At 35.1% G+C, this 10,979-nt stretch overlaps 1 protein-coding gene across 1 annotated transcript; it reads right to left on the bottom strand.

Annotated features, from left to right (window-relative positions):
- Nucleotides 1-834: 834 nt before the first annotated feature.
- Nucleotides 835-10,358, bottom strand: LOC130239535 (steroid 17-alpha-hydroxylase/17,20 lyase). Its single transcript, XM_056470788.1, has 8 exons — nucleotides 9,859-10,358; nucleotides 9,016-9,154; nucleotides 7,011-7,240; nucleotides 6,733-6,819; nucleotides 5,035-5,244; nucleotides 4,761-4,930; nucleotides 1,807-1,910; nucleotides 835-1,693 (listed from the first exon to the last, which is right to left on the bottom strand). The coding sequence occupies exons 1-8, from the start codon at nucleotides 10,204-10,206 to the stop codon at nucleotides 1,410-1,412; spliced, it is 1,572 nt and encodes a 523-aa protein (XP_056326763.1). The 5' UTR covers nucleotides 10,207-10,358; the 3' UTR covers nucleotides 835-1,409.
- Nucleotides 10,359-10,979: the final 621 nt, after the last annotated feature.

The following is a 10,979-nucleotide window of genomic DNA, read 5'->3' as shown; positions in this document are numbered from 1 at the left end:
ATAGAGTATTTTCATTGCCTGTAACGGAAAATAACAACAAACATAGGAGATTGAGAAAAATGCTTGTTTTTGAAGGAAATTTCAGATGGCGTTTAGAGGTTTTTGCATCTGAACTTATCAAATATTTTTTAATATATACTTTCTGGAAGAACAACGCTGTAACTGTTCCCTTTTTATCCAAAAATAAGCACTAGTACCTGATAAATAACTACTAATGTATACAAATATTTAAGTAGTCACAATTGGAACTAGTCATATTTTAATGACAACACTTTAAATTTGTAACTACTTACAATGAGATTGTTACGTGTTACTACTGATTTAAGTACTTCTATAAAGAATTAGCACTATAGTGTCTATTTAATTGCTAATATCATCTAAGCACTTATAATTAATGAATTGGACTAGTATCTGTGGAATAAGCATTGGATAATAAAGAAGAACTTGCATTTACTGGAAAATATACTAGCAGGAAGAAAATCCTAAGACTCACAACATCACATTTATTAATTTTGTCCAAAGCAACTTCCCATGAGAAATATGACTATAAACAGACTAATAAACATTTGCAACACAAAAAAAGACATTGTTTTAGAACAGCGCAACCAGTTGAAAACCAAGACAAACATAAAAAAGGTAGTTACAAGATTGCACACTTGATTTTAAAAAAGGAAGATGTTTTGAAAAAAAAAGCTGAAAACCTGCAGCCATTGACTTCCAAAGTATTTCTTTTTTCCTACAATCAAGTCAATGGTTACAGGATTTAAGCATTCTTCAAAATATCTTCTTTTTTGTTCAACAGAAGAAAAAAAACACTTCAGGGAGAGTAAACAGTACATTTCAAATCTCTTTAACACTTTATTGGGTGTAAAACATATGTTAACTTCACTGACAGTGATTTCAATCTCACTCACTATCCTATTTCTCATAAAAAGCCAAAAAATTCTTGTAAGTTACAACCCCAAGTAACAATCCAGGTTTTTTTTTCTTCAATGAGTGCTGTTTAAAGGGTTAAATATGGCCATTTCAAAACACCATGCAACATTTAAATGGCCCAGTGGCTTCAACAAAAACACATGCCATCAATAACAGCCTTGTTGTTCTTTAACAGTCAATAAACCATCATCAATAATCAGTTGAGATATGAATGTTGAATATGAGTATCAGTTGAATATGAGTGTTACCTCCATATTCTGACTGTTTAAAATCATTCTTTGAATTCATGTTGATGTGTGATATTTGATTGAGTGCCGTCTGAATTGATCTTCTAAAAGAGAATATTCCCTCAGCGTTCTGTTTATTTCACTTTAAATATGATAAAAAGAGCCAAAGTGTTACCATAACAGTGAAAATAATCTATACACAGGAGGCTGAGAAAAAGATGCAAATGTCAGCATCTTACATTCAGCTCAGCAGTGCTGCATGAGAGGGCATTTTTCCCAGTCTGCTCTTACATTAGCAACAACCTTAAATTTCTTGGGTTGAAGAACCACACCAAACTTGCCCAGGAGGTCAGGCAGAGGCTGGCCGGTGGGCATCTCCAGTGTGAACCTTTGCAAAATCCACGCCAGGAAAAGGAAGAGCTCCATCTTTGCCAGGGCCTCGCCAAGACAAACACGCACCCCTGCACCAAACGGTAGGTAACTGGCCGACGGGCAGCACAAGCCATCACCCTCCTCATTCAGAAAGCGTCCTGTCAGATTAGAGGATTCACTGTAACTTCTATCGGTCACAGAGAGAGTGAGAGACACACACACACACACACACACACACACACAACCGGCTTTTATCATTGCAGATCCTCACCTGGGTCAAAGAGCTCAGGATTCTTCCATTCCTTCTCATCATGATGTAAAGACCAGAGGTTAATAATGACCCGTGTGCCTTTCCGCACCGTGTATTCACCAACACTGTAAAAATAAGAGTGAATTATTTAAACTTTCGCATCAAGTTAGCATTTGAGTCAAAGACGATAAGGGTTTTTCAATCTATAGTTAAAAAAAAAAAAATAAGGATGACTGACAGAAAAAGTAAGGAGTGTAGCAGAAGTATATACAGTTGAAGTCAGAATTATTAGCCCCCCTTTGAATTTTTTTTTCTTTTTTTAATTATTTCCCAAATTATGTTTAACAGAGCAAAGGAAATTTTCACAGTATGTCTGATAATATTTTTTCTTCTGGAGAAAGTCTTATTTGTTTTATTTCGGCTAGAATAAAAGCAGTTTTTAGTTTTTTAAATCCATTTTAAGGTCAAAATTATTAGCCCCTTTAAGCTATTATTTTTTTCGATCGTCTACATCTTTATGCAATAACTTGCCTAATTATCCTAACCTGCCTAGTTAAGCTAATTAACCCAGTTAAGCCTTTAAATGTCACTTTAAGCTGTATAGAAGTGTCTTGAAAAATATCTAGTCAAATATTATGTACTGTCATCCTGGCAAAGATAAAATAAATCAGTTATAAGAAATGAGTTATTAAAACTAATATTTTTAGAAATGTGTTGAAAAATCTTCTCTCTATTAAACAGAAAAATGGGGAAAAAAATAAACAGAAATGAACATGGGCTTTTATATAAAAGATGCCACTGAAGTGAATATCAATTCATCATTACTCTCATATCTATGCTCACTGCTTCATATTTAGTATATTTGTTCTCGTTGCAGCGCTGAAAAATAGAATCATCACCATAGCCGGTCAGAAGGATTTAGATTGGTTATGTTGAGTGCGAGGCAGCATGGTGGCGCAGTGGGTAGCACAATCGCCTGACAGTAAGAAGGTCGCTGGTTCGAGCTCTGGCTAGGTCAGTTGGCATTTCTGTGTGGAGTTTGCATGTGCTCGTGGGTTTTCTTCCGGGTGCTCCGGTTTCCCCCACAAGTCCAAAGACTTGCGCTATTGGTGAATTGGGTAAGCTAAATTGTCCGTAGTGTATGTGTGTGAATGTAAGAGTGTATGGGTGTTTCCCAGTGTTGGGTTGTGGCTGGAAGGGCACCCGCTGTGTAAAACATATGCTGGATATGTTAGCGGTTCATTCTGCTGTGGCAACCCCTGATTAAAAGGGACTAAGCTAAAAAGAAAATGAATGAATGAATGAATGAATGAATGAATGTTGAGTGCACACATAAAATATTACTAGTCATTTCATTACAGCTATTACACTAATAAATACTGTACTATACTTCAGTTTATACTACAGTAAACTGCGGTGTAGTAAGACTTTATATACTGTAAAATAATTATGACCAAAAGGGTTTTTGTTACTTCAACTTAGTTTAATTTCAGCTAAATTTTAATTTAATTTTACTTTGTTGTACAAAATGTAACGTCATATTTTTAGTCAGATTGATTGAGGAGTTGACCAGAAAAAGTTTGACTGAATTTAAAAAATGTAAGGCAGTAAAACATTTTTACAATGTAGTTTTAAACTACAGTATTGGATAATTTGTTTATATTACAGGAGTTCTTGTATTACTATACCACGACACATGAATTTCCAGTAATTTACTTTAGTATGGTCCAAAAACACTAGTATTTTTTCATGAGGGTGCACACACTGACTGAATTATGTGCCAATTCTCTCCTGAATTCTGCTGTTTGATTATTTTTATGTATTATAAACATTTCTTACACATTTCTTACAAAATCTTAAAATAGGACATTTACAAGTTTGAACGGTGTTGAAAAATATATACACAGTTCAAAGCAAAAATATTATGTAAAATTATTACCTGTGAATTTTTTTGACCCCCCCTAATGTTTTTCTTTTTTCTTCTTTTTTGCCCTGTGAATTCCTACATCCTTTGGGTTAAAAAAAATAAATAAATCTACAAATTTAGAGTTTTTACATTTTGTTTTTATTTTTAATTTTACAGCATGTCCACTGTAGTGGAACACAGGACCATTTTAGTTCAAAACAACCGCCACTCAGAAAACAAAACTGTACAGGATATGGCTGTAAAGGGATAATAATCCAATATTAATGTAACAAAAACAAAACAAAAGCCATTTTTTCCTTTTGTATTGAAATTCCTGAAAGTTTAGTCTGAAAGAGAGCCGACATTTAAAAAAGGAATGATGATAAAAAAGGATGATATTTTGAAACACAAACAAGTTAAGAGCTTTGAAAACTAAATGTATTGTTCCTGACACTTTAACTTCAATATATGTAATATTAAAAAAACATTTAAAAAAGCAAAATTTCACATGCCTCTCTCCTTCCCATAAAATGTGCTTTTTTGTATGTCAGCCATTTTGGATGCAGTGTAAGAAGTGGTTCCTAGCATGCCAGAAATCAAATGACTTATCACTAGAAAGCCCAGGATGTCCTCTGAACAGTACAACAGGACTTGACAGAGTAGCTCAAAATATTCTAAGAAAATTCATGAAAACGCAATGTCCACAACAGAGGACACAAGTCAATGGGCAGGGTCTTAGGGGGCTATAATATGTTTCCTTCTGAAGAAAATCTTATTTTGGCAAAAATTCTGTCACCATTGCAAAGACAAAATAAATGAGTTATAAGAGATTAGTCATTTAAATTATCGTTTAAAGAAACAGCACCAATGACTTTAAAATGTCACATGAGGTCTAATAATATTTAAGGCCTAAATTAAATATTACCTGTGTATTTTTCTTATTAATTATTTTGTTTGAATCAAATTAGAAACTAGTATAAGAGAATAGGTTTATATTTCCCATTAATAAATAACATGTCCCCATATTGAATCCTCTATTAGAAGAGAAAGTGTGGTGTGTGTTCAGCACCTGGAGTCCTGCAGCGCCACATGAGGGATGAGGAGCGGAGACACAGGTCGAATCCTCAGCACTTCTCTGATAGTGGCTTCTAGATACGGCAGATTCCCCCGGTCGCTGAGCTGAGGATGTCGGTCTTTTCCAATCTTATTGTCGAGCTCCTCCTGAATCTTCCTCTGAACCTAAGGCCAAATTCAAAGAAGGTCTACTATGTTTAATTGAAAGACAACAGTAGCCTGTTTGAATCAGCACAGTCGTTCGTGAGCGCGCTTTTATTTCGGCCTACCTGCGGATTGTGGACGAGGTAAGCTATTGACCATTTGAGTACAGTAGTTGTGGTTTCCACCCCAGCCCCGAAAATGTCCCCCACTGTCATGAGCAGATGATCTTCAGTTAAACCAACATCACGAGTGCCGCTGTTGTTGTTCTCTGAGCTGCGTTTCGCTCTCAGAAGAGCATCTAGGAGATCCCGCTGCACGTTATCACTGTAGGTCACCTGTAGAGGGAGACAAACACCACATCACTGACTGGGGGTTTCTGTAAAAATGACACAAGCGATGATTGTTTATTGAGTAACGCTCTTATTACGTACTCATGAGCATTTATCGTCGAGGTGTAACATTAACGTGATTTCAATCTGCTCTCTTAAAAATAAAAGCTCCTCTTTGGCATCTTTGATTCCATGCAGAACTTTTAATGAAACCGTTCAGCCAAAAATGAAAAAAAGAAAATAAAATCTGTCGTCATTTACTCATCCTTTACTGGTTTCAAAACTGGTTTCAATTTCCTCCCATTCTGTTAAAAATGTTTTTGTGCTGAAAAAAAGTCCTAAAAGCTTGTAACAATTGACTTTCATAGTCAGGGGCGCCACTGAGCAGGGGAAAGTTTGTACGATTCTAAGGGCCCATCATACTATTAGGGGCCCATCAGAACCACCGAGCTCTTGTCATAGGGCCCGTACCGACCAGTAGCTCCTCTGTCCATAGCAACTTTTTTTCCTTCTATTGGAAGTCAATGGTTACAGTTTTTAGCCTTCTTTTCTACCTGTTTTGTATTCAACAGAAGAAGGGAACAAACTTTAGGTTTGGAACAATGTTGGGGTACTGCATTAGTAATGCTAGTTTCATAATATTACATTTCTAAGTAACGAGTAAAGTAAATCATTACTTTTAAAAATAATATGTAATAATATTAGAGTTCCTTTATCAAAATGTAATTTGAGAAACTTTTTAGTTTAGTTCATTTGCTTTTAAAAAAGAAATAGCTGAATTAAAATAATCAGTCACATTAAACCCCACACACAATAAGAGAATGCAGGAACAGACAGAAATCAAGATGGTAGAGCTTTACATTTCTGCAATGAAAAATTATCATTATTCTGAACACATAGAAGAAAAGAGGATTATCTGAATGGACAGTGATTTTACTTTTTAAAAAAGACAAACAAAGTACAAAATTAGCTAACACATAGCTTTAAAATTCCATTAATCTGTATATATGGCATGTATAGCTCTGTGGTCAGGAAGTTCTCAGAAGATGACATCATCCTATGTTCATTTTTAATGTGTTTTTTAAAGGTAAATGAAGGGTATACAGCTTGTTGTTAAATCGCAGAGCTCCTCTGTTAAAAAAAGATGATATTTTGTTCTAAAATTAGCATTTTTCTCAGGCTCCTATTTTTGTAATTTCAGTAATTTCACTATTATGGCAAAGAATTGTCATACATGAAAGATGGAATAACATGAAAATAAAAATAAGCGGCTCAGAAAAATGCTCGTTGAAGAAGAAAATTACAGATGGCACTTAGAGGTTTTTGCATCTGAACTCTTCAAATGTTCTAAAAGATTATTGCAACTTTTCTTTTGAGAGTGCAGTAGAAAATAACTAATTTATATTAATCAAAAATTAGGCTATATAAAGATTATCCACACTTTTACCTAATTTCATAGGCTACATTTTTGTAATAATGAAATTGCACATTTACCTTGTGTTCCTCATATTTCTTTTGAAGCAGTTTATCTCGGATATATATGCATTGTCTTAAGATTCTGAGGTCTTTATTTGGGAAAATCTGCAAGGAAAAATAAATTAGTGTAGTTATGGAATGTATATGTTAACACCAGTAAAATATTACATTATATTATTAGAATATTTCACAGTGATATGATTTGTTTTTAGTAAATATGAAAAAAATTATCAAAATCAAATGTCAACTTTTAACAACCCCAAACATTTAACTTAACACATGGAATTAAATCTCACCTGCAGCCATGGGAAAATATCCACCAAGCTGTCCTTTGCAACTGTATCCACGATTCCCTGGCTGTACTGGAGCATGGACTCAAACTCAGCATCTCCACGTTTATACGAGGAGTTAAAACACAAGGCACACACCACATTTGTGACAGCGCGTGTCAACTCCGGTCCCAGATCCACAGCGCTGTTCTGGCTTTCAGTCAACACTTCACACATAGAACTTGCCTCCCTGCAAACTTCACAGAGAAAGAATTAGGTGTCAGCTTCTGCTTATAATCTTTTACATGTGATCAAAACAACTAGTTTTATGTTGTACGGGTATCAATAACCAAAAATACATATGGGTCAAAATGATTGATTTTACTTTTATGCCAAAAATCATTACAGTATAATTGAAATAAATACCATGTTCCATGAAGATATTTTGTAAATACGATGAATATAGCAATACATAATGTTTGATTAGTAATGTGCATTCCTGAGAGCTTACTTTAAACAAATAATTTTCTCAATAGTTAGATTTTTGAAACCGTCAGATTCCAAATTTTGTCATTTCAACCAAATATTGTCCTATTCTAACAAACCATACATCAATGAAATGCTTGTTTACTATTTAAATATTATCGATTAAAAATAATTTGGACAATAAAGACTTTACCGCTATCTGCAAATTCGAGATTGCTTTGAAAGGGAATATAAAGCAAAAAACATTTCGGATTTGAATGATTTAATAAAACTAATTATAGATTCTTATACAAAAATAGGGCAACGCAGTGGCGCAGTGGGTAGCGCTCTCACCTCACAGCAAGAAGGTTGCTGGTTTGAGCATCAGCTGGGTCAATTGGCATTTCTGTGTGGAGTTTGCATGTTTTCCTTGTGTTTGTGTGGGTTTCCTCCAGTTTCCCCCACAAGTGCAAAGACATGCGGTACAGGTGAATTGGGTAAGCTAAAATTGTCCGTAGTGTATGCGTGTGAATGAGAATGTATGGGTATTTCCCAGTTATGGGTTGCAGCTGGAAGGGCATCTGCTGTGTAAAACAGATGCTGGATAAGTTGACGGTTTATTCTGCTGTGGTCACCCTTGATTAATAAAGGGACTAAGCCGAAAAGAAAATAAAGGAAACAAAAAATAATTGTAAAATAATTTCTTCTTTCTGCTAAGCCCTTAGGGAGAATGGTAAAGATTCCACAAACTACATTAGGCAAAAATGGAAAAGAGAATTAGCGGAAGAAATTCCAAAATGGCTTTCTGCCTTTAAGATACAACATACAATGACCTGTTCGGAGAGATGGAACGAATTTGCATGGAAAAATGTAGTCCATAGCAAACAATTGTCCACCCCTCAAACCTGCTGGAGGATACGTGGGAAGGTTGATGTAGGTCATCTCCATATTTTTGCAAAAATATTTCCTTTCTGGAATGAAGTTTTATCAGAAATGGAAAAGATATAGGATACCACATACCAAAAGACTTCATTACAAATTATCTTGGAAACTATGAAGAGGTGGTAGTGAAGGAGAAGGTTTACCTTGTAAATATATTTAGTGTGGCAAGGAAGACAAGTATTACCAGATTCTGATTTAAGCATGACACCCCCTCTATTGGTGAATGGAAAAAAAATTTGTAGGAAATAAGCAATATGGAAGAGTTAATATTTATTTTTAGACTTAAAAATGACTTGTTTTTAAAACATTGGAAGAAATGGATTGATTACTGCAATGTTAACCGCTGTTGAATGCATTGAACCAAGTGCCCCCCCTCCCCCCAAATGTTGTGTCTTTTATTTACTTATTATTATTTGTGTATTTGTTTATTATTTCATGTGCAGTTGTATATTTTTGAATGTAAATAAATAATAAGTTCTCAATAAAAATAACGTAGCAGCTGTCAGATTATGTAGAAATCTTAATTTCTAAAATTTGACACTGATGGTTTTATGGTCCAGGGTCACATATTTCACCACTGTGCTTTTTATATTTGCAAATCACATTAACCTGCAGTGATACTCACTTATCTTCTCAATAGAAACTGAACCTTCTCCAAACATGCACAGAGCTCCATGCACCATTTTGCGGTGAAACTTCCATGTAGAACTGTAGTCAGCAAATGCTATATCTTTCCCATCTCGAGTTAACAAGTCTGTTGTAACCTAGAAGACAATCGTAGTAAGTCTTAGTAAAGAAAAATACATTTTCACTGAAAATTAAAGGGACCGTTGACCCTAAAATCATTTACTCTCCTTCCCCTCATTCACTTAAAAAAAATGAGATGTGGTGCTTGTTTAAACTACTTATTCAAATGAGTTGAAATAACACAATTCTTTAGAGTTTTTTTGGGGACAACTTAACTCTTTTATGTTCAATCTATTTAAATTTGTAAAAACAATTAGGTTAACCTAATCGATATGGGTTAGACAACATAAAGGAATTGTGTTGATCCCAGCATTTTTTACAGTGCTCCAAACGTGACTGACCAGTTTCATTTATCTGTTGAACACAAAATAAAATAGTGACGAATGTTAGAAACTGGATTTACTAAGATCCCCTTTTCAGCTTCTTTCAAAATATCTTCCTTTATGTTCAACAGAAGAAAGAAACTCATTAAGGTTTGGGACCACTTCAGAATAAGTAAATCTTTTATTTTTGGGTGAGTTTACACTAAGTTCATATTTAGTAAAAACAAAAATCACATTAATGTGAAATATTCTTGCAATTAAATTATATATTTAAAGGTGTTTAATATAGATTTTGATTTTAATATAGACTATATGGACATGGGACATTATAATTAATTAAATTTAAACAGCCAAAATCGGCTAATTCCTTTAAACCGAATGTAATTGTATGTACTTACAGTCCGTGGCCTCCCTGCAAATATTTTTCCTTTTTTGATCAGGATCTCCTTCGCGTGATGGTGGTTGTTCACAATGAGCAGTTTGTGGGAGCCCATCATGAGAGAATACAGATCTCCGTATTTCTTCTGCAGGTCCTGAAAGAAGATGTGCGGAGGACTGTCGCTCACCAGGCTCAGCAGACTGCCGATGATGGGCAGTGATGGGAGACTTGGAGGAGATCGGTTTCCTGCTGGCACAAATCCATTCATCTTCCGTTTGAGATACAGAGCTGCCAGAGTCACTGCAGAGAACAGGCTTAAACAGAGCAGCCAGGGCAGGACGAGTGCTTCAGCCATTGTCAGCTTCATTCATCTGAGTGTCCTCCAGCTCTTCTGAACAGCACTGCCTGTGTGACTGAGCTGACGGGAGACTTTTATGCAGATCCTTCAATGCCACCTCCTTGACCCTGAAACAGTTCAGGTTCAACTATCTAAGTGTCAGGGAGGCTGTTTTCAACAGAGCTGTTGATTGGTTCCTCATATTCAAGGATGCCTGTGTGAGCACAATCGACCACTTAAACTCTGCAGACCCTGTATTAGAATGATATCATCAATGCTTTGCTTTTAATCCTTGTAAAGGTCTGTGGCAGGCCAATATATGGTAAAAGTAGAAAAAAAATCAGCACACTGCCACTTTAGCTCTCAAAAGACTAATTTAATTGCACAACATTTTAACCTGCAAGGTTATCATCAGGTCACACAGGAAATACAAGAGAACTCAAGACTCTAAACATCACACCTGCAAACAATGATCACCCCAATCAACCAATGAGTAAGTAAATGAAAAAATACAGTCCAAAGTCGAAACCGACAGAAAATAACTATCAGAAACCATCAGAAAATCAGAAACGGTTTTATTGCCAAGTGTTCTTACACACACAAGGAATTTGTTTTGGCTACAGAAGCTTCCAGGGAACATAACGTGACAAGTAACATCATGAAAATAAATATGGAAAATAGATGATACACATTAAACAGAGATGCAGTTAGTTAAAATGCTCAGGAGGTTGAATTGTATGTACAGATTTGTTATAAATATACAGGTTATAAGGTGCTGTGTACAAATGTGTAGAGAAAGTATT

This window comes from Danio aesculapii, chromosome 13 (genome assembly GCF_903798145.1).
Source record: "Danio aesculapii chromosome 13, fDanAes4.1, whole genome shotgun sequence".
Lineage (NCBI taxonomy): Eukaryota > Metazoa > Chordata > Actinopteri > Cypriniformes > Danionidae > Danio > Danio aesculapii.
Note: the sequence above shows the minus strand (reverse complement) of the source record. Positions and strands in the feature narration are given on the sequence as shown.

Coding starts and splice junctions, on each gene's coding strand:
- LOC130239535 (XM_056470788.1), bottom strand. CDS start 10,206: ATGAAGCTGACAATGGCTGAAGCACTCGTCCTGCCCTGGCTGCTCTGT. Junction 9,155..9,858: donor TTGCAGGGAGGCCACGGACT/GTAAGTACATAC, acceptor ATTGTCTTCTAG/GTTACAACAGACTTGTTAAC. Junction 1,694..1,806: donor TCCTGAGCTCTTTGACCCAG/GTGAGGATCTGC, acceptor CTAATCTGACAG/GACGCTTTCTGAATGAGGAG.